This window comes from Bemisia tabaci, chromosome 3 (assembly GCF_918797505.1).
Source record: "Bemisia tabaci chromosome 3, PGI_BMITA_v3".
In the NCBI taxonomy this organism is placed as follows: Eukaryota; Metazoa; Arthropoda; class Insecta; order Hemiptera; family Aleyrodidae; genus Bemisia; species Bemisia tabaci.
In genome coordinates this window covers 7,903,926-7,929,193 of record NC_092795.1, presented here as the reverse complement: position 1 = coordinate 7,929,193, position 25,268 = coordinate 7,903,926, and the positions used below count along the sequence as shown (strand labels likewise).

At 36.6% G+C, this 25,268-nt stretch overlaps 2 protein-coding genes across 2 annotated transcripts; one reads left to right on the top strand and one right to left on the bottom strand.

Moving 5' to 3' along the window:
• Positions 1 to 746: 746 nt before the first annotated feature.
• Positions 747 to 16,219, bottom strand: Zw10 (Zeste-white 10 kinetochore protein). The gene is made up of 10 exons (XM_019044278.2): positions 16,039 to 16,219; positions 14,892 to 15,094; positions 14,107 to 14,457; positions 12,279 to 12,524; positions 10,579 to 10,792; positions 8,557 to 8,967; positions 6,516 to 6,722; positions 5,686 to 5,823; positions 3,821 to 3,954; positions 747 to 2,755 (listed from the first exon to the last, which is right to left on the bottom strand). The coding sequence occupies exons 1-10, from the start codon at positions 16,070 to 16,072 to the stop codon at positions 2,483 to 2,485; spliced, it is 2,211 nt and encodes a 736-aa protein (XP_018899823.2). The 5' UTR covers positions 16,073 to 16,219; the 3' UTR covers positions 747 to 2,482.
• A 125-nt stretch (positions 16,220 to 16,344) lies between these two features.
• Positions 16,345 to 25,229, top strand: LOC109032253 (uncharacterized). The gene is made up of 3 exons (XM_019044282.2): positions 16,345 to 16,705; positions 17,594 to 17,998; positions 19,652 to 25,229. Exons 1-3 carry the CDS (start codon positions 16,622 to 16,624, stop codon positions 19,910 to 19,912), a joined length of 750 nt encoding a protein of 249 aa, XP_018899827.1. The 5' UTR covers positions 16,345 to 16,621; the 3' UTR covers positions 19,913 to 25,229.
• Positions 25,230 to 25,268: the final 39 nt, after the last annotated feature.

Here is a 25,268-nt window from a genome sequence, read left to right as displayed (position 1 = left end):
AGAGCAAATTTTTAAAGAGAAATTGCCTTTTTTCCCAAAAGACTTCTGGTGAAAATATTAGAGGATACTTTTCGCGAAACAGAGAATTTAAGTGGAAATTTTGAGGAAATGTATATTTTTCCAACGAGAAAAAACGTAAGATCTAGAAATAAGCGGAAAGTCATCACTGCAGAATTTTCAATGTTTTAGGACACTTGTTAAATGAAAAAAAAGAAGAAAAAAAGTAATCGGCACTACAATTAGAAACAAATTTGAAATTACTATAAGAAGAGTTAAAAATTTTAAGTCAAAGAAAAAAATTAAAAATCAACGAATATTCTTGTATTAGTTTATTTCTGGTTACCTGACCTGACAGGCATTGAATTGTGCAATTTAAAAGCACACCATTTCATCTCTTCTAAGAACGGCTTGAGGTGTTAATGGCTCAAATGTTGAAAGCACCAAGTAAACGTATCTACCAACCAACCTTTTTGACTTATCCCTTGTGACATCTAGGTTTTATGAGAAATTTCTTATTCCTAAAAAAAAAAGACGCAATTAGAGAGCCCAAATAGAAGCACTTTTTTGTGGGAGAGAAGTATTTAGAATACTAAACGTCTAAATAAAGTTAAGGAGAACAGGGGGAAAGTGCATTATAATTTGAGGATAGTGTTTTGTGACTGCACAATTCAATTTTACATTCAGTTCAAAATAGCAACATAAAGAAGACTCAAGGGAAATATGATAAAAAGAATACACAAGGAAAGTATAAAATTACAAATTTATGTTTCTGTATGACAGAATTTAAAACAAAATTACAAATACTCTACTTCTTTCAGCAACTGAAATAACACGGAAAATTCATCTTGCAGTTTCAAAAAGATACTCATGGTCGGCATGGAATTAATTGATGCATTGGTTCTTGTTCCTCGATCGGTTTTCTAAGATTGTGTCAACTGACACAGCAACTTGACACATTTCTTTCAAGATTTTATGAGGGAGGGGAAAAAAGGAAGTCGTCTCAATTCTTCTCTAAACTAACTGGATTTGATAACAGAAACCATAGTTTTCTTCAGAGAAATCATGTTATCAGATTTTGAATGAGCTAAAATTATAGAACCCAAGGTCCCAAAATCCAAGTTTCGAGAGAAACGGAGTAAAGAGTACCGTTCAATCTTATGAGCCCACTTTTAATGGATATTGTTAGGTTACATATATTTCTTGAGCTGAAACGATTGCGTTAGGTTAGCATGACACAGTTTTTCCTGTTTTTTTTTTTTTTTTTTTTTTTTTTTTTTTAAAATCGAAATTTGACTTTCGGCACTTGAGTCCTTAAGAAAAATACTAGTTATATTTTTGGATTCAAAGCACCGGTAGCTCACACTAGATTTTCTTATAAAAAATCACATACAACTTTGGACCAACTTCGAGCGTAGAGGGATTCCAATATTATGTTGAAAAACAAAACAAAAAACCCTTTTGAATCAGGGTGACACTTCTTGTTAATTACTAAAAATCATCTATTTCGTTTTCTATAGGAAACGGTTGGATGAAATCTGTAAAGGCTCAGAGAAAAGCCACAGCTCCTGAAAAACCAGTTGATTAAGAAACAGAAACTTGAACATCAATAGAACATGAGCCTTATAATAGCCTATTATCATAGGCCTACTATCATAGGCCTACTATCATGTCACCTATTATCATAGCGATATGATTAACAATTTATTGCCGAAAAGAAAATCAAGAAAGAAGAAGAGGTTAGAGATATCAGTATAAGACTGATCCTCATATTACAAATTCTTGAGGAAAAATAGAGAACTACCTACAATTAAAAAATAGATCACAGCCAACAAAGAGGCTCCAGGCAAAGGATATATTCACAGAGAACAGCAAACAAAAAATTATAAAAAACGTTCCAGACACATATTATTTTGATACCACAGAAGTAGACCTCTAGAAAATTAGATGTTTTCATTCAGGCATTTTTTAATGCTATTCCTAACAAACGACTTTGAGCTGTGTACACTAATTAGTGAATTGAGTTACCTGACTCTCTTCAATCTATTTGACTCAAAATTTTCCTGCGCCTGGTCTTATAGACGCACAGTAGAAAATAGCAAAACTGTTTGCTAAAAATTCTCAAGAGGATATCAATCAATGATAGATTCCAAGGAGATATTTAGTCAAGAGGGTCTCGGGGAAAAATGTTTAAATTTTGGCCTGGATGTTTTCAAAAAACCATCGCCGTTTTTACCCCTTCAACCTACTTTCAGGAACAACCTGATGACAATGATTTTCTCATATATTGAAAGCAAGCACTAAAAACTGCTTTTTAAGGGCAATCAGAAAATATGACAGAATCAATAAACCTACTGACAAAGTTTTGGCCTTAATTTTACACACACAAACATTGAGATTCAAAAGAATGATCAAATCTGACAATGTTCCGCATTGATTGATTGTTAGTTAGACAAAACGGATAGAGCATTTGGTATTGAAGAAGTTATTTTGCAGAGCGTTTCTTCAGTGAGAAGGGATCAGCTCCCCTTGTGTTGATCTGAATCTGTATCCGTGCAAGAAGATTCGCTCTACGTTCTGTATCACGGAATAGTGCGCGGATGAGATGGCGCACTTGATCGGCCTTAAACTCCTCAGCAAGTGGACCCTTGCCATCTGCCCATCGCTCATCGATTTCTTGCAGTGTTCCACCGAGCACTTTGGTCAGCTCCACAAATCTTCCCCACTTTCGAATCAATCGGAACACTTCTTGAGGATTCTGGAGGCAAAACGTAATACTACTATAGCAAGTGACAGAATTTAACTCACCATAAAATTGGAAAATTCATACAGGTAGGAGCTTAGGTGATACAGAAGGACTATTACTATCATTCGCATCTTTCAAATGTTATTAGGGGGTATTTTCTTTTTAGATATTTATGACAGAAGTTCACAAATAAACATTGCAAGATCATAGTTCATGATTTATGGTTCAATTGTCCATTTTTCACCTAGGCCTCATCTTACAAATATTTTTGGGGGTGACAGATAATCAGAATCTGTGATAGTAAGTCTAAAACACTTCAAATTTTGAAATTAGTTTGGGAGCAGAAAAAGAGGGGATCATAACCAAAAACAAAATTTCAAGTATACTTGAGCATAATCAGATATTTTTGTTTCAGCAAATTTTCTAGTAAAATTGTGACCATTCAAGGGAAAAGGGACTTTGCTCGACCACGGCTACTGAAAACTTTGCCCCTATTGGTAGATTAATGTCTTTTCCTGTAGATTTACACAATATTTCACTAGCAAATACTTTTTTGTAGTATATATATCATCAAGTACTTCTAACTGACAGGCTTAAATAGTTGATTTTCCAACATATCTAAGTAGAGAGGATTCGTCTTGTCTTGGAGAAATTTCAAGTACATTGAGGTATATGTAGACAGAGGTATGCAAAACAGGCACATCTGCATTGCTGTGTTTCCAAATCTCACCTATTTTGATTCTTCCGAAGGAAATCAACCTACATCCCTACTCGAAAATAACTGTAATTTCTCTCTTTTATATAAAGGTAATTTCCACCAAATTTTAAGAGAAAACGATGGTTGGTTTCTTTCCAAAGGGTTACGATAGAGGATGAAATTTTAAAAAACTGCAAAGTAGATTTGACTGTTTCAATTGATTTTGTCCGTTTGGCTGATATTTAAAAAACCACTGTATTCAAGTACGATATAAGATTTTTATGAGAAAAATCAAGTATTTTAACAAACTAAGAGGATTCGTGAGTTTACATGATCAGGGGTTTGCATGGAGATTTTCTGACTGAATTTCTGATACTTACAGGAAACAATCTCGGTAAATCCTCTATGATGTTCTGAAAAATAGTGACTAGATTAGTTGCAACGTCAGAAGCGATGTCATCTATGCTAAGAATACAGTTGATTAGTTCTTCGACTAAGGTGCTTGATATTTGTCCTGAAAAAGATTTCAAGTTAGAATTTTAGAAAGGTAACTTGAAACATTTATAACTTGGATTACAATGAAGTCTTGATTAAATGTGATTCAGAGTATCTATGTTTGATCAAAGATGATTTCCTGATTAGCATCAAAGTAAGAGGAAAAGGTAATCAGGAGAGAAGACCAGGGGTGCAGAAAGTTCATCAGTGTACGCTTTCACCAGCAAAACGCTTTTCCCTATTCACTATTACACAGCGTAATTTTGATAAAAAATCAGTGCGGTCAAAGTAAATTTGACAAAAAATCAGCGTGGTCACAGTAAATTTTGGCAGTTTGACAGTTTGGCCAGCCAATCGACAGAAATATAGACTGGTCAATCAACAGATGTCTAAACTGGTTGATCAGCAGATGATTCGACCCGTTGCAGGATGTACGTAATTTTTTCATTTTTTTGTTCCCCAGCATTTTTTGGTTTCTTCTGACTCCAAAATTTAAAACCTGACTATTTCTTGATTTTCTCTGATCTTTAATCAAAACGTGCACTCAGATTTTTTTTTTTTTTTTTTTTTTTTTTTTTTTTTTTTTTATTTTTTTTATTTTTTATTTTTATTACGTCGACTGAGCATTTTACCAGTGTACTTGGAAAAGGGTGGCCAGCAACAAAAAATTATTCAGTAAAATAAAACTTTCTCATGAACTAAAAAATCAAATCATTTTCAGTGTGCAGTGCACTATCTGAATTGCTCCTTGATAAAAAGAAATGAAAGTAAATTTTGGAAAAGAAGGGGAGGGGTTGGAGTGGGGAGAGGTAAAGTCTTGTCCATTGAATAACCCGGGTAAAAAAAACAGCCACTCTAGATAGCTATTTTACACTTGTTGTTCGTTCTTAGTTAGGACTAGAGTACCTGTATAGGAAGAGTATGGACAGATCTGAAACTCCGAAAGTCCATCAGGCCTTCACCGATGCCTCCGCGAATAAAGTTAGGGCCCAAAAGGGCAGCCAACCTATGAATTTCGAATGTCCAGAGGGATTTACAAATACAATTCTTACGAACCGTCGTTTAGAAAGCATGTATTTGGCTTACTTTTTGCATAAATGTACTTATTTTTGCGAAAGAACGCTCATTTATGTACACTCTTAGCCATCTTGGTTAGAATTGAAATCTGTAGGCTGGCAGTGAAATTTTGTGCGTTAGAAGTTGCTCAGAAGGGTGGCTGCACTTTTGGGCCCTAAGTCCTCCATGAACCGATCTGTCCATACTCTCCCTATACAGGTACTCTAGTTAGGACTGGGTTAGTGTTAATTTTGAATGCAAACAGCTGAGCCATCCATGAATGGCAATCTATGAAAGTTTAAGTTGGAAAAGAGAGGAGTTTGAGTGATTCACTAAACAAGCTCATAAAATACCTTGATTTCTTGGAATAAATGCACAATGAGGATCGACACAAAGAGCTGCAGTGGGAGGGGGCTTCCATAATTAACTGCATTGAGTGTTATTTATGAAAGTTTTAGTCAAAACTGAAGATATAAGTTTCCATGCATGGTTTACAGTTGAAACACAATAGTGTAAAGTTAGGTGACCTGATTTTGTAGGTCATTAAATGACACGGAAAATAATCTTTGAATGCAATTGGCAGTCACCTCCTAAACTTCCTTCATGAAATAGGTGCATGATGCAAAAGCACCCACTGAGGTCCGAGTAGGATCACCGATGCCAAAACCAAGTAGTTAATATTATTGAATCTTACCCATTATTTTGGTATAGGTGGATGCTGGAAGAATGTGCGTCCAGACGGACTGCAATAGCTTCAATTGCCGTAAACACTGCCGCATGGACTTTTCGATCGAGACCGGAAAAACAGAGGTGTCTCCGAGAGTAATGAGTCCTACCAGCAGCAAACACACAGTGAACATCTATTACAAGGTTTTCCTTAAGGTCTTTTTTTTCACCTTCCAGAAGTTATCAATGAAAAAATGTACTGCAAACTTAAAAACAATGTAACTTGGTTCACAACATAGACTTTCCGTCATACCTAACTTTATCATTGGAAAACAGATGAGCAGACTTTCTTGCAAATTTCTGTGGTTTTAATATTCTGTTTTCAGAATGAGTTGTTGTGATTTCAAAAGATAAAATTTGCATGTTCCTCTTTGAAAAAATAAAATACAGATGAAAATCTTAGAACATCGAAAGAAAGATACATTTTTCTTGAGAAAAGTAATTCAAATCAGAAATGAAAACATATATTCAGAGCCTAATTAATTTAATCAGAGCCAAGATTCAGCTACCTATTTTTGATAGGTTGCTTTTCTCAAAGAAAAAAGACATTTTCCAATAACACGAAAAAGGTCATTTGTCAAGTAGTCAGCCATTATAATCAATGATACTTAGATGTATTTTGTTTCACTTGACTTTATCAAGAAACAAGAGCAAACAGTAAGTCAATGGCTCAACTTGTTTGCTAAAAAAAGCATTGTTGCTTTACTTTTTGGAACTACCTGTCCTGACAGATCTGCGACAAGCTGCCTTTTCCTGTGAAGACGTCAGACCATCCTATTAACAATGTGAGGGACATACCTGAATCCTTAATGATGTCAACAATTTGTTTCTTCTGTGTTTGCACTTGCTCTATGAGGACAGTTAGCCCAGCTTTCCGCAATGGCTGCACCAGGTCAACCATGGTAACCAAGCGGGCATCAAGAGTTTGTGGGAACTTAGGTTTGTACTCAACTATGAGGAAAACAGACTTATGTGCCAGGTAAAAGCAGTTATTGAAAAACAATGCTGGAAAAAGGAAAGACAAATATAAAAGAAATGTTATTATAATTGGCTATAAATTCTGAGTCTAAATAAGTCCTCTTTAAATTTTCTGGAAAGAGACAAAATTAGATTCGAGTTCAGCTTTAAAAAACCTAGCCACAATGCGGCAAACATTGAATATGCTACTGGAGAGGGAGCGAATTTTAATGATATAGTATATTTATTCTCATCGACATTTCACGCAGGCAGGGTTTCCGTAATATCTTCATTTTCCATCTCAGATTCTGCTTAGAGCAAAACCATGACGAGTGTGACTTAGAAATTGAGTTAAGAAGGGCATTTTTTAGTCATGAACATTAAATTTTGGCACTTTGAAATATCATAAAGGGTAAATTATTCGAATTAAAAACTGTAAAAAAAATTCTTAGATCAATGCGAGGAGGACCCCCTCCTTCCTTTCAAAGTTTCATTCAATAAACTAAACCTCAGAAAGAGCTACAGAGAAAAATAGACGGACATTACACGATTTGGACATGCGCTTTGAGAAAATATTTTCAATTTCAATTTTCTCATCAAACAGTGATTTGATCAGGGGCGGATCCAGCGTAGTGTTCAGGGGGGGGGGCGAATTTTGAGGCACGTGACTGGGGGGTCTGGGGGGGGGTGCCCCCCCAGTAAAAGGGGGGTCCGCCCCCCCCCCCCGGAAACTGATGAGAATTTAAACACTTGCTGATGGAATTTTAGCCTATTATTAGCCTTGGAAGTTCTTAATATTTAGACGGATATTTTTATAGGTATCCCCACTTTTTTCCGTCAATTTGATGGTAAAACACAAGAGAAAAAATTCAAACCTCAATTCAAACGTTTATTTGTACTTGTTTTGGATATCTCAAACCTGTAAATAGTCTATTCTTCTTAGTAACATTAAAATATCGTAAAAAGCAAAAATAGCTTAAAACATCAGACTTTGAAATTTAAATGAAGGAAGACTGCTAGAGAACCAACAATATCCTGCATTTACAAATACCCTCTCAGTATAAAGTGCTAGTACTAATTTATTTTTTGTTTACTTTGTTTGTTTATTTTTTTGTGAATCTCAGAAAAAATAGACAAAACAGAAAATGTGCGGAAAATTTTTTGGCTACTTTATTTTAAACATTTAAAAAAAACTTCATGATGCAAAAAACAGCCACTGGGGGTCCAGGGGCATCGCCCCCGGCTATGCCCACAGCTTAAAAATCCTCCTCCCTGCACTAAAAAATTACAAAACGGTTATCATTCCTACCAGGCTCCTTTTTTCCCCTTCTTTCCCTTCTTTTTCTTCTCTTTTTCCCCTTTCTTTCCCTCCCTCTTTTTTTTTTGGCTCCAGGGGGGGGAGGCGATCCCGCCATTGCCCCCTCCCCTGGATCTGATAAAGTTCCGAGTGAACACATGGGTCTAATACAACGAGGAGTTTGTGTAATTGATGTTCAGTAAAATATTTTTGCAACAATTTTAAGTGTTATTCTGTTTTCTGGCGTTTTCTGTTTTTACACAGGCATTACATTTTCCATTTTTTTACGGACACAACATTATCCATTTTTTCATGGACATTACATTATCCGTTCTTTCACGGACATTACATTTTACGTTTTATTTGAAACATTTTTTTCCACAAAAATAATGTTTCTAAATAAAAAATGATAGTTGTCAAATGTCTTTCTTGACTATCGACCTCATTTTTGATACATACTAAAAAACATAATAATGCATTTTACTTTAAACATAGATTTTTGATTAAACAAAGGAATGTCCTTTTAAACTCCCCTTTAATAAAATGCCCAGAAGGAGTTGAAATAAAATAAAGAGATGCACTGACCTGCTTGTTGCGGGATTGAAGTGAGCATTTTAGCATGGTAGACGGATACAACATCAGCATACATGCTAACAATATTACGAGCTGCACAGAAGAGCTTAACTGCATGTAGTGTGCTGGTTGAATGAACAATGTCCTCCATTATCTCCGTCAGGGCCCCAACAAGTTCTGTTGCAGACTGGCTGATACAGCATGTGGGAAACTCAAAAGTGTTTTCGCAGAGGTCCATGTGCCAATTATCTGCTATTGATTCGTTGCTAACATTCGATGGTGCAACCTGGGTCATCCGATGAAGATCTTTCTTCATGAGATCCCGCGCTTTTGCTATATGTACCTGACTTGCGTTTTCACTGAACTGCTCTTCTGAGTTTGAGGTAAAGTGCGATAAGGCTGTAGTTTTGTGTGACAAAAATCCTGCAAAATTTAAACAGGAACAAATAAACAAAATGCAGTCTTGATGACTTTCAGTCATCCCTAAAGAATTTAATGCCACATTCCCAGTTTTTTTGACATCTGTCACTCTTACAGTATTACAAATAGTCCAGGCAAATAAGCCATGAAAGGGGCTATAGCCTGCAAAAATCCCGGGTAGCAATGTTTTCATCGATTCCTATGTAATTTTTGACGCTGAATCCGAATTTCAACTTTGCGCCATTAAATTCGGACCGGAAAGTTGCCAAATTTGGCAAAAATGGCCTAAAATCGGCCTTTTTTCCGGATTATGGCCTGTAACTTGCCAAAAATTGATCTGACGATAAAATTAGTTATTTTCAGAAATGAAGCTCGTTAAATTTCCTACAAATCAGTTCCTATACACTTTTTTGCTCAGGGCAAAATTAAGCGCGCTGGCGGGCTCCGAACTTTGTAAAATGTGCGAAAATTGCGCATACTGTAATGTGTTGGGTTATCCTTATTATTTACATCAATTCATTTCACTAAGTGTAAATTTTATCATCTGCACTTAATTTGTCCAGAAATTACTCGTCGGACGATTAAAACAGGAGACATCGGGCAAAAACCGCGAAAAACACAATTTTCGCTCATTTTTTAAAGTTCGGAGCCCGCCAGCGCGCTTGATTTTGCCCTGAGCAAAAAAGTGTATAGGAACTGATTTGTAGGAAATTTAACGAGCTTTATTTCTGAAAATAACTAATTTTATCGTCAGATCAATTTTTGGCAAGTTACAGGCCATAATCCGGAAAAAAGGCCGATTTTAGGCCATTTTTGCCAAATTTGGCAACTTTCCGGTCCGAATTTAATGGCGCAAAGTTGAAATTCGGATTCAGCGTCAAAAATTACATAGGAATCGATGAAAACATTGCTACCCGGGATTTTTGCAAAAACCGCAAAAAAAACGCGATTTTCGTTCATTTTTCGAAGTTCGGTGCCCGTCAGCGCGCTTAGTTTTGCCTTGAGCAAAAAAGTGTATAGAAACTTTTTTATGGGAAATTTAACGAACTTTTTTTTAAAACAACCAAATTGTCGTCAGATCAATTTTGGACGAGTCACAGGCCTTAACCCGCAAAAAACCAAATTTTCGCTCATTTTTCAAAGTTTGGAGCCCGCCAGCGCGCTTAATTTTGCCCTGAGCAAAAAAGTGTATAGGAACTGATTTGTAGGAAATTTAACGAGCTTCATTTCTGAAAATAACTAATTTTATCGTCAGATCAATTTTTGGCAAGTTACAGGCCATAATCCGGAAAAAAGGCCGATTTTAGGCCATTTTTGCCAAATTTGGCAACTTTCCGGTCCGAATTTAATGGCGCAAAGTTGAAATTCGAATTCAGCGTCAAAAATTACATAGGAATCGATGAAAACATTGCTACCCGGGATTTTTGCAGGCTCTTTTCCTTGTTTGCCTGGACTAAAAGCTGTTAATATTTTGATACTCTAGTGCAAACCCTTCTCACCCGATTACATACTATAAAAATACATTACATGGATAAAAATTGTAGGGAGGCATTGAAGCAAGTATCTTTGTTTAAAATTAGTTCAAAGGACCTGACACACAATGCTTAACATTACCCATTTTTCTGAGAGAAGTTTCGAAGGACATGATCTGACACACAAACTTCTCATAGTTTCGATAATCCTTTTGCTTAAACGGAATTGAATCAACAACACAATGCTTGATAAAGAGCTCGCAAAAATTTTCAGCTATGAAGTCATCTACTTTTGATGTGAACTTTCTGGTCTCATCAATGGGCACACTCAAATATTCTGACAAGAACTGAAAGACCTGGAAAAACACATTTTTTGAATAAGTAAGATAAAAAATAAAAAGTAACTTTTTAATATCGACAAGAAAGAATGAGTATTTAAGAGCACAAGGAAGCTCCTGAGATTTTATTATTAAAAGTTTCCTACACTAGCAAGACGGAATGAGACAATTAAACTATTGACACAGTTTAAGCCCCAAAAAGAGAATGTCTGTTGTGTCATGGCATTTTCTGAACTTGTAGAGCATTCTTTAACTCTTTGCAGGGGAGCAAAAAATGACTGGTTCAGCAAACTATAGGGTAAAGTAAATATGAGACAAATCTTTTGCCAGGAGGCAATTTTTTAAAGCGATGACTCTTTTCCGTATCATACTGAAAAATTAGAGCCGATTTTGAACTCAGCCAAGAGACAAAAATGTCAGATTGCAAGAAAGAGTCAGTATTCTGAAATTTAGTGCATCTTCGACCCATCTTGCTTGACATTTATAAGGGAATTCAACAAGTGGGTACATGTCCTACAACAGAGCCTTTACAGGCCAAAATTGAAGATTTTAGTTTCATATGTCTCAGCTGTCAGACGAAGAAAAATGTGAGACTTTACTACTTGACAGAATACTTAACACTAATAACACATCCCTTCTGCTCGACTTTTTTCCTCCTCATTTAAATCAGTGTAATTTTTGCTACAAACTTTGAGACTTTAAGGGTAAGGTACAGGATAACTTTTTTGAAATTTTTAGTGTACTTACCAAATGCAAATACACTGAGTGAATTTAAGCATTCTCGTAAATGTTCCCTCTTCAAAGTTTCAAATAGAAGAAAATGTTTGCAATGGCAATAACTGATATTAATTCCAAATCAAGATGCAAACGCTTTCATTTAGCATTGGTTACAAAGAATTTGAATTAAACTTACACGAAAAACAAGAGTCTACGTCAATCAAATTGTTCAACGGTTTTGGCAGGCTTCCGAATCAAGCAGTGTTCCTTCCTTACCTCGCGTTGTTCAGAATGTAAGCAACTTGCAAAAGTTGAGTCGAATCGTCGAGATTGAGGTTATCATCATTTTATATTGCAGAGACTGTTACGGTAATGTTTAAAAAGCGATTTGATGCAAGGAGATTTCTGTTTTTACTATAGGTGGAAAGTTTGTCTTCACGCATAAAAAACATTAGTATCTTGGTTAGAAGTTACTTTAAGTAATTTTCGTTGTACAAATCGTGTTCTACGTTAGATTTTGATGGGAGAACAAAATGCTTGAATTTACACCTTGTCTAGTGATTCATTGCGATCTCCTCTGATACCAGGCTTGAGCAGGAAACTTTCAAAAGAGTATCAATCTGAGGCTGCAGATTATGAATAGATTGGGCAAGCAGATTTTCCACCTCTATGCTCGCACATTTTTGGGGCGAAAACAATAATCATTTACAAGAAACATGCTTAATATATTGATTAGAGAGTAATCAGTGCATTTAATGCCTAGTTAAGTGGATTAAAATTTTGTAACCTTGAGGAGATTTTCCATCTTCAATTGTATTGGTTGATCGACAGTGCTAGGGATTGATCGGAGAATCAGCTGGGCACCTTTGGTTGTCATGATATCTACTGAGTGTGGTTGCGTCATCAATGGGATAAGAATCTTACTCATGAGACCTTCACAAAACTTTGATGTGACCAGGGGTAGATCATCTAGCAAATTTAGTGCTTCCAAAATTTCACTCTTGGCAAAATTTTCTGACACGGTCAGAGTCAACTAGAATCACAGATATTTGTTTTCATTGTTATGTAATGCACCATGACATCAAATCAAATCAGTGAATTTCAGAGTATGTGATCAAATTATTAAATCTCCACGCGCTTTTTACAGGAAATCATAGAGATGTATCTTACTGACTATGGAGAATGTAGCATGAACACTTGGATTGCATTTCTCAAAAAAGAACCAAGGAGTATTCCAATGTTGTTAAGATTATGCGGCTCATTTTACCTTGCAAATATAAACTGATCATCTAAACAAGTTCTATCAATGTTCCCAATCAACTATAAATTCAAGATGAAAATTACCTAGGTAAATTAAATTTTTAGCATGATTAAATAATGCTTGGCACAAAATGTAAGTTGCACAATCCTAGCAACATTGGAATGCTCTTGATTCCTTTTTGCAAAAAACAATCTTCTTTATTTTAGGACTGAAAAATCAGAGTTTGAGATGCCAACAGAGACTCTTCAGAGTCCTGAAGAATGAATTGCTGACAATTTAGTATATTTTTGTGCCAATAAGAGACATAGGGTTCCATTATAGTTTGGAAATTTTGCAGATTAACATTTAAAAGAGCTTTTTCTCAAAACAAAGCTTTATGAATTAGAAATTTTACACCACCATAACTCCGGTTTGGTTTGACACATTGACATATAAAACAACCTAGAAGGCACATTAAGATCTTTTGGCGAGACGATGGGTAGGTAGCCCGTATTGCATGTAGTGCCAGAAAATTCGAGGAATCAGAGGCATCCTTCAGCAAAACGGACGTGCGGCCACGCTCTTATAATGGACGTCACATGATACTACATGCATACCAATAGACCAATTATTGAAAGTTTAAAGCAGCCTGATAAGACATCAAGTTGCGATATATTTCAAGGTTAAGATAGGGCTAAGTTGCTACGTCTTGTCTTGTCTTATCAGGCCAACTCAGTCTCAATAATTCGGCCACAGGCTGTGTCAACTCAGGTAAAGGCGCAATTTACCTTCCTAATTGTCTAGCCTCTCCCGCCTAAAGTCAGACCTGCAGCCTGATCATTGAAATTTTGTGTTTGCAGGGTGGACATTGATGAAATAGATAAAATGGCGAAGAATGATTGGTCGGCTATGTCTTATCGCTGCTTTGTTGATTGGAATGGACGACATGCTGTCGGATACTAGAGAGGTGCCTTTAGTTTGTCCTCCATTCCAATCGACAAAGTAGCAATAAGACATGCCGACCAATCACACTTCACAATTTAACTTATGTCTTCCATGTCCACCCGACAAACACAAAATTTCAATAATCAGCCTGCAGTCTAGATTGTGTTATGTCTATGGTTTGAAAATGTTGGGGTTTATTTGTACCAGAATGTTCATAAAAAACTCCTCTGTGTCCTGGTATTAGTGACTAAATTTTAAGTTTTTGCAAAAATTGAGATCTCATTCTCTAGGGGAGGTCACAAATGATAATGCTAGAAGTAAATCTAATCACTATTGAAAGTAGCATGGATAAGGAACAAGAACATGAAATAAGGTTAAAGCATTCTTGCAACAAACAACAAGATATTTTTCTTAGAAGGACTTTTCCTACCTGTCTGTTTTTACAACTGGGTTCACGTTCATCCCATGTTATGTGCTTGCGAAGGGCCTCATTGTCAGACAGCAAGAAGGACTGCCACTGTTCATCAATTTCAGCCCTGATTCCTTCCAAAATCTCTAAAGATTCAAACTGATCTGACATGGTGTCCAGCAACTCTGAGATCCCAATCAGTTTTTTAATTGCTTTGGTGCGGCTTTCATTGTCATGGATGTCACGAGTGGACTGGAGGTTATCATGGATGAAAAGTAATTTTTGAAGAGCTTCCAACAAGAGATTAGATTCTCTGAATGCCTCACTCAGATTTGCCACTTCTGTCAGACATTCTGTCACTTCAACCTTCATCTGAAATTAATTAGGAAACATTGATCACCATGAGCGAGTGCACATAAACTATTGAAAGGCCAATTTTCAATAGATTCACTATTTAAAGAGTTGAGGAATAAAAGCATCGATAAGTATGTTCAAATTTTTCAACTAAAAAAATGGAAAAAAATAACTTCTTTGAGGTGATACCTAATTATGAAAAATTTTTTATAAAAAATGCAAAGGCTGCCAATTCAAGAGGAGAGGCTCAACATAGTGATGGAATTAGTACCTATATGATAGAGACCATCTTCAGGCGGAGATCCAGCTATCAAAGGGGCTTTGAAAAGATAGGTGTCTGCGGCAGTTAGGTGTCACCGAGTGCTGTAAGAGGGGCTCTTATGAATGTACCTATTCAGTAAAAAAAGGGTCCTAGTATTAAGTTAAAAAAATTGAGAGGAATAAAACTGTACCTGTTTGTCAATACGGTTACTCAGAGATTCCATTTCATCAGCTAGATGGATGGCTTCCAATGTCAAGTCTTCATCATCTTCAACCAAAGGAATGAACTGGACATATTCGCGTTTCACTATGTCATTCACTTTTGATTTGAGTGTGGAGATATCCTCTTTGATGCGGCGGATTTTGTAACGTAACTCATCCATTTCAATTTTTCCTGGAAAATAAACAAACACACTTACTTACAAAAAGACATTAATAAAACCTGACATTACGTCAGTGTCTAGATTTCTCATAGGAGAACTCTGATAGGTGACTGAAACCCTAGAATGGTCCAACAGCAAGATAGCCAATGGAGTATTCCGATCTGAGACTGATTTCACTGCTTTGCAGTTTCTACTTTAGAAACATATCCCTCATTTTGACAACTCCGCTTCCCCGCTTCCACAGTTAATCCCAATCCTCATGAGATCAATAAACTCAAACCAGGGTAAATCAGAGCAAGCAAATCAGGCAATCAAAGAGGCAAAAATGATCAGTGCAATTGAGACAGAGTACCAACAGGAAATAAGGCTTAGTGGGCAACCCTACAGCTCATTAAAAATTAACAACTATCCAAGGAAAATAAAATGGATATTAGTACAAGACACTGGTCAGACCTGTGGACACTTACAGTGGAGAAACATGGGCAATGACAGAGAGCAAAGAAAACTACATGCGAAAATTGCGAAGAAAAAATTGATAGAAGAATTTACGGAGCAGTCAAAGATGAATCTGGAGAATGGAGACGACAAGGAAGTCAATAAGAGTTAGGAGATTGAAGATATGGTAAGATTTAAGAAGAGCCAGAGGATACATAAAAGGATGGAACAAGTTAGATTACAAATAAGAATAAGGAAAAAGTTTTTTCAACAGAGGAAGACCTGGGTTTAGGTGGCCAGATGCGGTAAAAAAGGACTCGAGAGAGCTGAACGTCACAGGCTGAAGTCAAAACGCAGAAGATAGAATCTTATGGCAAAGCATAGTTGAGGAGGCAGATTAGTAATTTAAAGTAAGTAAGTAGGTATCAATGAATGAGGCGAGGAAGTATAAACTTGGTTTCATGATGCATTTGGAAAAAATGCCAGGATGAGCTCTGAATAAGTTTAACAATTTTCATACCTGCTGTGGCCATTACTTCTGATAGGAAATTCATGGTTGTGTTGTATTCTTGTATCGTGCCTCGTCTTATCTTATTTCTGACGAACTCAGAAGATAAAAGCCGATAGAGGAGATAATAACGTCAAGAAAACAAAATAAAGTCACTTGCTGAAATGTTGTGCGAAATCTAACCTAAAACTGATTGTTTACATAAATTAGGTTTTAGCGCCAACCGGCACCAGCTGATTGATTACGTCATCAGCTATTTGACGTCACTCTTAACTGGTCAACTCAAAACAAAAACAATGTCAAGGTCGTTCAAAACCCCCAAAACGCAAAACGGTCAAAAACATCACGATAAGCCCCTCTCGCATCGTGATTGTGTTATCAGATTTTGTAAAGAAGGAGCGATAATAATATTCGCTTCGCTTCGTGTTCTCCTTTTCCAGCGCAAGGTATTCTCTTCATGTTCAGTCAGTGAGTCATAACAGTCTCGAGAAATGAAGTACGTGGATAAATTCATTGGTAGGTAGTCTGTCACCAGGAAGCACCCAGCAGGTTTGCATTGCCCCCTCTTGGAATGTGAAGTGTTCTATTGCCCATTATGATGACTGAATTGGCGTCTGACAAACTTCAAGATATTCTTGACCGGAAGGCTCAGTTGGAGATCTCCACTGAAGTTAATCAGGTAACTGTTTAATTCTTTGGTTCTTTCAGGAGGGAGGTCATCAAGATGAAAGTAGACCATACATTTTTTGTTGTCTCCATTGCAGCATATGTTGCTTCCATCCCAAGAGTTTTTGACTCACAAGCAGGTCCCCTCACTTTTCCATCTGAGATGGAAGGGAATCCTTCATATTCAACTTCATTCCCTCCATTTAATACCACATATGATACCTAACCAAGAATTCAAGAGGGGTCTTTGCTACATCTCCCAGCTGTGCGCGGAGAATTGATTGACTGAATGATTAAATTGATCATCAAGGGTTTGCCTCTTGGAAATACTGAGCCAGAATGAGGACTGCGATACCCCTGAATTTCATCTACCCAGATCATAAAGTACTGCAGAGTTGCTGTGTACAGAAGCACCGATGAAGTCACTTTTTGAGGCTGAATCGTCCAGTGCTCCTCAGACTTGCGTGCAGCGACTGGCGATTCCACATGTGCAGGGGCATCAAAGGAGAAACAGCGGACCATTAAAAGCTGAAAGTCAAGTTGACGTAGCCAGGCGATGCCTGAGGTAGAGTGCAGCCAATTAGCAAATGCTGTTGCCTGGCCATGTCATTAGAGCGTGATAACAATATTGTTTCGAATAGGTCCCATTTTTGGCATTTTCTGAAGGTTTTTCTTTGCCATTTACTGAAGGTTTAAAAACATCTGAAACATTCCCAAAAGCTTCAATCACTCTGCTTTTTTAAAAAGAACAAAGAAAACAAATTAGGTGCCTCCGACCCATGTCCAAGGTGATCATTTGCAAAGACAAGTACTTTTATTTCTCATTTATGGTGAGGAACAGTATCTACTAACTCATCATCCATAAGTCTCTGAATTTTTATTATTTTTATTTTTTTTTCAGATATTAGATGTGCTTTTCAGTCTCTTTGATGTCGAGATGACAACAGCAGATCTACAAACTACCCTCATTGGGCACACCGTGAACTTATTGCGGCATGACGAGTCTGTTGGCACTGTTGCTCAATGTTTGATTCGCAAGTGGAAGAACATCATAATCGATGAAATGGAAGGGGGAGAGTCATGCTCAGATAGTGATGAAGTTTCTTGCGATAGTGATAGCAATCAGTCGGAGCCTTCTGATACTGATTCTGTTTCCTGTGATTGTGATAGCTGTCCGTCAAAGCTGCATGACAGAAGGAGCAACCTTTTAAAAATTTGCACCAAAGCCACTCCCCTTGTTAAACTCATCCGGGTGGATGCCCAAAAGTTACCAGCCATTATGAACACTGACAACCAAGAGGAAAAGGTATTTGCAACACTTTTGAAAAAATTTCCTATCTATTGAGATTGAGCCACCATTATTTCAATAATGGACCACACTGCTGTGCTAAGGAGAAACCTTGTTTAAAGCTTCAGATGTTGCTAAATTTCCTGCAATTAAATATGAACTTTCAGGAACTTTTTTTTACATTTTTCTCCAAATTTTTTTGAGAATTTTATTTCTAAATCAATCTAAATTACTTGAAAATTTCAGGAAAAATAATTCATACCACAAAAATAAAAATTTCATCGGAGGAAATTTGGCAACTCTTGGAGGTTTTACAGCACTGTTCCTTAAGTTCAAACCAGGGTAAGGATTTGACTTCCAAAAGGCACATGTCCTCATCAATTTCAACCAGAACATATTGAAAATATCAAAAACTTTAAAATCAAGCCATTGTTGCAAAACCAACAATTCTAGTCCCATTGCAAAACATAGATTCAAACTTCCTGCCTGTCAAAAACCATTATCGTTTAAGGTTGCCAATTTATGCGACAAAATGTCAATATCTTTTGTTGGTTTAGTTCAGGAAAAGTCAAATCAGCTGTTTAAAATACAACCTATACCGGAAACTAAAAAGTTCATTCTAAGGTTAAAAAAACATTTCTTAGATGATAAACAGCTAATCAAAATCTGATCAATCAAAAGCTGACAGTTTAATTGATGTAGCAAGGCGATGCTTGAAGCCAAGTTCAGCCGATCAGCAAACGCCCTTGCCTGACATTGTCATCAGAGCCTGCCAAAAATTTTGCTTCAAACGTGTCCAATTTTTGGCATTTTCAAAACTGGTTTTCTTTGCCATTTTGGGTTCGAAATAACTGAAAAATCCCTAGAAAATTAATTTCACTCAGTATTTTCAGAGAATGAAATGAAAAAAGGGGTGCAATCAATCCATCGGCACTGGCTAGACCTAGGTAGCCTGGTCGATGAGAGTCCTTGATAGTCCTGCAGAGGTCGAGGGTCCTTTGCCTTGTTGAAGAAGCTTGTCGACGGTGTAAGTTGGCAATCACATAACATGGTTTGCGACGTCGCAGACTTCCTGTCGTACTTTATTTTTTAAACTGAAAACTACTCAACGACAATTCTTTAAAACTGCCGTGATTTTTCTTCTCTGTGCAAAGAAAATTCTTCGTAAACTTCAAAGAATGATGTCAATTTGTTCTCCTTTAAAAAAGTAACATAGAGGTGGAGATTTTTAGACACCGCAAACAAGTTATGTGATTGCCGACTTACACCGTCGATATGCATAAGTATATCAAAGAAATACTTATACAAAAACAACTGATCCTGAGAGAAGATACAACAGAATAACATACGCAGCCAACCCTTCCTCCCTCGATGAAATACCTACCATAGGTGATCCCGAGGAGAACAATGAAGACTAAAAGACTGGAGTAGAGATTTTCAGACACCGCAAACGAGATATGTGATTGCGGCGCCTCATCACCCCGTGATGTGTTGATGTGTTTACGCCGTCGCAGTGCAGCAAACACTTAACAGCAAGAGTATTCTCAAATTAAGGAGCCGTACAAAATCAATGCAAGAACCTCCTTAAATTTGTAGGTCAACTTCATTCATCTCATCAGTTATTCCTCTTTACTTTCACCTGTTTCTAAATAAAAGATGTCTCTTTTTCAGGTCATCAACCAAGTTCAAGATGCGGAAGCCTCTGGTTCAGGATTGTTAGAGTCCGAGTGTCCGGCTGTCACATACCCCTCATCAAACCCGAAAGTCAAAAATTGTGCGAAGTTCCCTCTAGTTGAGGTAAAGAGATACATAGGCCCGAAAAGACTCATCCTTAAGTCACCACGAGGCAAAGGCAAGAAATCATTAAGTAAATGCTGCAATAATCCCGATTCTCCCAACACTCAGAAACGATTATGTCCGGAAGTTAAATAAGTGCTACAGGTTGAAACCTGTGTTTCATACAATTTCTTCTTATCCTGTTTGACTTAAATAATTCCTCTTAAAGAGGAATCTAATCTGTTGGTGGCAGGAAAGAAGCCATTCAAGCATCATGTAGTGCAACTAAGATTGGGGGGGGGGGGTGTCTTGAAATCATATTACAGTATCCCAAAAGGAGAGGGGTCAAGTCCAGTGTTTCAAGCCTCTGTCAGATTTTAATGTACAGAAGCTTTTAATAAAATGAAATAGGTACTGCAAGAGAATACCTAATTTGCAATTTCAGGTAGAAATCTTATGAAATTCAATCTTTACAAATGAAACCCAATATTTTAGCGTTGGGAATTTGTTGTCAAGTTAACCTCTGTGTTCGCGTATTTTTACATCAAAGTAGCTTTGAAAGAGCTACTGGAAATTTTTTTTTCCCCTTTAATTTTGCCCTGTTTCTGTGAAATTGAGTTGCTAGAGTTCTCAGCCTGATTTCTGCAATCCCAAAGGAGTTCAGACTCAAGCTAATGTTAAGGGTGCGTTACAGGAACGAGAGAAACGGAGTCAAGAAACTGCAAATCAGGCATTACATAGTACTTGAACGGCTCCTATTGAAGAAAACGCACCGTTGCTTAAACTTCGTAAATGCCAAACAGGTTGACCTCAGCATTTACCAAGGTCATTATTTGTTACTTGTTGAGTTTTTTCTTCCTAGTGTCTTATTGCAGTGATAGCGTAAGTTTAGCTGATTTACTAGTCGACAAAAATCAACTACCATGACATGGGATGCAAGTATACCTTCCAGAGAGGTAAGACTTGTTTTTACAGAGTGCTAGTAAATTACGATTTTGGACTTTTCATCTGCCTGCCATTCTAAAACCTTGTCTCCTTTGGGGCGTTCTCAGGCGTTTTGCCGCTGCAACAAATTACATGAAAAAGAGAGGTGGTTGATTTCAAACGATTTAAAATTTATTCCAAGAACATCACTTGTGCTATGGAAGGAGAAGAAACACCAAACTGATCCATTATTAATTGGCAGGTTTCAGTGATTTGTTTTGAGTTTGTTTGAAGTGATCTCAGACTTGTCTATGCAATTGGCTGCAGTGACAAATGGCCGGACAGTCCTGCGGAGACAAGGCCTAACATTTTTAGTGTTTTTCATTAATACCCAAGAAAATTGAAAAGAGGAAGAGGGTAAGTAGCACTCCTCTAAGTGAATGTTTTCATGTCACAGCAAGTCACCTATAGTTTATTGAAAAATTGAGTTTACATCATAGATGGATCAAAGCACTGAAGCACTGAGTATACCATGCTCTCACTCTTACTGTCAAGGGGTGTAAAGAGATTGTAAGCAAGAAATTGAGCGGCATGAGAATTTATTACTATATATATACTCTGACTTTATCCTTAAAATCTTTTTATGCTTATTGACTCCTCCATGTATCTTAGATATTCCACCACCAAATAGTCAAGAATCGTATCATGATCATGAGATACCTTATGACCAAATGGTCAACTACTGTTAGACGATCGGCGTCTACTTCATTTGTCACATGTCCTGGTTGTCTGTGGCTCGGTCAGAAATGAAGAGCAAGCAACTTTGTCCATGACCGGCACCGACTGATACCTTTTTAAGTCACATTCAATCCTCCGATAACTTTCTGGTCACCACCTCAGGTGTTTCATCTGAGGACTGGATACGTCTAATTATACGTACCTATGTATTGTAAGTTTAATCATGAATTAAGTATGTTATTAATGTGTATTGTGGACATCATAAATGGTAAAATATTGTTATAATTATTTCCTTCAAAGTTTTAGGCTTCAGAATTTTCAATTTTTCACGAATTCTGTTTCCTCCGAGGCTGGAATTTTCTATACGAAGCAGCTGTAAGCTGTTGTATTTAGGCTAGTTAGACATCTGTAGCAAGAAGAAACTTGAATTTTTCATTCTGCATTAACTGTTCCATTTATCACTTTAAGTGCCTGTGAGAGCATTACTATTCTAAGTTTGTTTTGTTTCTTTATTGTTTCATGTGCAAGACCCTACTTAATGAGACGCTTGTGCAATTGTTTACAGGGTCTGAAGTTAGTATACGGCTAGGTTAAGATAAGTTATTAATTCGCTCATTGAATGAAAAGTTTGTGATAAAAGTAGAATGGTAATGCCTATCTACTGAAGAAGGTAGATTCTTCACTGTATATTATCCCAAGCCTGGGCAGATGGGTTCCTGGCATCACTGTTTTATTTCTCTGCCTTTACCGTTTGCACCATTTTGCAGCTTTTACTGGTGACAGTTAACAATTTCCACGAACTGAATTATTGAATAGTACTGAAAAGTTTCACATTGGAAAACTTTGACCAATCTTTTTTATTTGAAGAAAATTAGAAGCATCTCAAGCTGATAAGTGGTCTACCTGCATGTTACAAAGGAATCAATCCCGTGAAGGAATTTCTGATGAATGTGCTGGAGATGGAAGCACCAAGCAACTTGTTTCCTATTCAAATTTTTAAGATTTGTATCAGAATGTACTTCAGAGTCAAAGGGTTCCTAACTTCGTTTTAGTATTTTTGAGGTGTCAGGAAAAAATTTTGCATCCGCTCAATTCATTCCAATGTAAATTGCAATGTTTGAAACGTTGTATCAAAATTCTGCATCCGCTCAATTCATTCCAATGTAAATTGCAATGTTTGAAACTTTGTATCCCATGACCAGCATGATCGGGCTACGAAAGTTCGCCCTTACCAGGAATCATTATAGAAAATTTCCAAGACGCTAATAACTTGATTTTTCCAATGATGTGAGCTAGGTACCTATCGGCTCTGAGGCACTGATATAAAGACAACTTCAAAAGTGAGGGATATCTGAGGCGAGGGGTGCCATTAATTAACATCACTATGACTCAATTGAAAAATGCGTATCTCAAATTGCGACTTTGCAATTCTCTGCTTAAGTTGGCTTTCCCTGAAGGGAAACTAACTTACAGTTCTGTTGAAGTTTTCTATGAATTGTCCTCACTCATTCTGGAGAAGATTAAACAAAATTGTAGGTAAATGTTCTGATTGGTTTCTCTTGAAGAAAATGAAACATTATCTGATCATTAACAGTTGCAATTAAGATATGAATTTTTTGCATAGATTAGTCAAATATTAATACATACATGATTGGTGTCATGTATTATCTTCTGTTTGTTCATTGTTCTATGTCAAAGTTAATCATCCTTGAGAGTTAGTTTTCGAATTTGGTACTGTGTGAATCGTTTCCAATCTGAAATTTTGAATTGAAAACTTGTAATGTAGTACCTTAATCTAAGCTTTGTCCTTTGGCTTTTCAAGTTTTGGGAGAAGGGACAAAAGCTGAAGCTGTTTTCTTCAATTTTAGGAGGTAAGATTCTTCAAATATGTTATGTGTTATATGTTATCATTGTATCCTTTCTTGTTCTACATCTTATGAATTAATTGAGCATTTCAATCCTTTGTTATTTTTTATTGTTTTGTTGCAGCACGACAAGAACTACTGTCCTCATTTTCGTGTAAGTATTTCTACTGTCTGTAAATGTATACCCTTTTCCTTCTTTGTAAGGGGAAGAGGAAGTATTGAGATCTTATTTCCGCCCAGCGTACATATCTGATCATTACGCATCACTTTTTTTGATAGCATTTAAGTTTTACATAGGTCATAATTCCCTTTCAACTTCATTATATAGTTTAATTTAGAGCTCTGAAGAGCTTTTGGGTCCACATTGTGGGCTATCGTCTTAGCAGGGGCCCAGAAAGTTCTTTGTTTTCTTCTCAATCAAATTTACTTTTACAAAAATTGCCTTTCAGTGAACAAGCTTAGTTTTTAAAAGAGACACCACTTTCATAAAAAAGGAGCGCCCTCAGCATTTCTCCTCACAGAAAAGTAGCATGTTTGGCCAATTTTTCTACTATAGCCAATGTACTAGTTAGTCTCTTTCACTAAAATTAACGCCGTTTCCTACTTTCAGAGAACTCAAATGAAAATTCAGTTAATTGTAAAAAGATAGAAAGAAAAATAAAATTGCTCCCTTGAAGAATTTCTTGATCTCGCTCATCTCGCTGCTTTCACCAAAATGAATGGGAGTGCACTCCATCATTTTCTGGACCCCTGCGGCTCTTGATAATATTTTTTTAAAAAAAGTTTCATATTTGTATTGTTTAGGTTTCATCGAAAAAAAAACAGACATTCTTGTGAACCTCTAAACTTGATGGTGATAAGTTGAAGGGTTCTCTAGGAAAAATTTTCTATTTTGAAAATGACATTAATATACCCGGTAATCCAGACCATCTGCGCCGGGCTTTTTTTCCGGATCAGTTCAAGGATCACTGAGGCATGAAGAGAATTGACTCCAAAGAATCGGAATTCCATTAACTTGAAGTCTTCCTGACCTCTTTTAGGAGGTAAAAACGGAGTTCAGATTTTAAAAGTCAAGGTCTCAGGCAGGAGTGAGTCAATTTTGGACTCTTTTGGGCCTTTTTAATTTAAAATTTTCTATGCTTTTCGATTTTAGCAGAATTTAAGCCAGGCAGGCTTCGCGTTCATAAAAATTAGGATTCTTTGGTGGGGATTTCCTTTTCTCTCCTGCGCTCCCAACCTCATTCTACCTGACATAACGGAAAAAAAGCCTGGTGTGGGTGGTCTGGATCTTCCTTTACTGAATCAGAGGGAAGACGCTGTAGTATAAGTACTAAGGAGTCCCTTCTGTTCTGACTTTTACAATAAGAAACCTCTTAAAGAAGTTATTTTTACCTTTATGGAAATCTGAGCACTCTTTAGACACTTCTTTACCAGGATCCTAGTTTTTAACCTAAATTACCATCAGTCGTTTAATGCCAAAGATTCTAATGATTTAGTGTAAGTTTTAAAACATGGATATGCTGTGATCGTATTCAGACCAAATCTGAAAGCCAGATTTCTTGATAAGTAGCAGAATATTAGCTTCTTTTTTAGAATGTTTACACTTTGCTATAATGTGGAAGACTTTTCCGCCTGACACATCATCTTGAGAACAATATCCGATAATTTTTGTTCCCTAAGTTAAACCATGCAAAATGGGTAAAGTTTTGTACTTTTACAATGAGACAGAAGATTTACCATCTTTATATATAAGAATTATTAAAACAGTGGCTTTTCTGCCTCACTTCAGAAAATCTAAAACTTCTTTGGCTAGGACTTCATCAAAATTGCACTTTTTTTCAGGTACTTTATAGGTCAAGTATATCTACATATCGTGTTTTTTTTGTTTTATTATAAATTGTGATACTCTTTCTAGATCCTATTAAATATAGCATTCTTTGAAAAAAGTGGTTTTGTTTTCATCGAAATTCTTCCTGCATAGATTT

Bases quoted from the DNA above. Each gene is read 5' to 3' on its own strand.
- Zw10 (XM_019044278.2), bottom strand. From the start codon at position 16,072: ATGAATTTCCTATCAGAAGTAATGGCCACAGCAG. The intron at 10,793-12,278 runs GTTACAAAATTT...GTGTTTTTCCAG, and splicing joins AGATGGAAAATCTCCTCAAG to GTCTTTCAGTTCTTGTCAGA. The intron at 2,756-3,820 runs GTAAGTATCAGA...TTTTGCCTCCAG, and splicing joins ATTTACCGAGATTGTTTCCT to AATCCTCAAGAAGTGTTCCG.
- LOC109032253 (XM_019044282.2), top strand. From the start codon at position 16,622: ATGATGACTGAATTGGCGTCTGACAAACTTCAAGATATTCTTGACCGG. The intron at 16,706-17,593 runs GTAACTGTTTAA...TTTTTTTTTCAG, and splicing joins TCTCCACTGAAGTTAATCAG to ATATTAGATGTGCTTTTCAG. The intron at 17,999-19,651 runs GTATTTGCAACA...TCTCTTTTTCAG, and splicing joins CTGACAACCAAGAGGAAAAG to GTCATCAACCAAGTTCAAGA.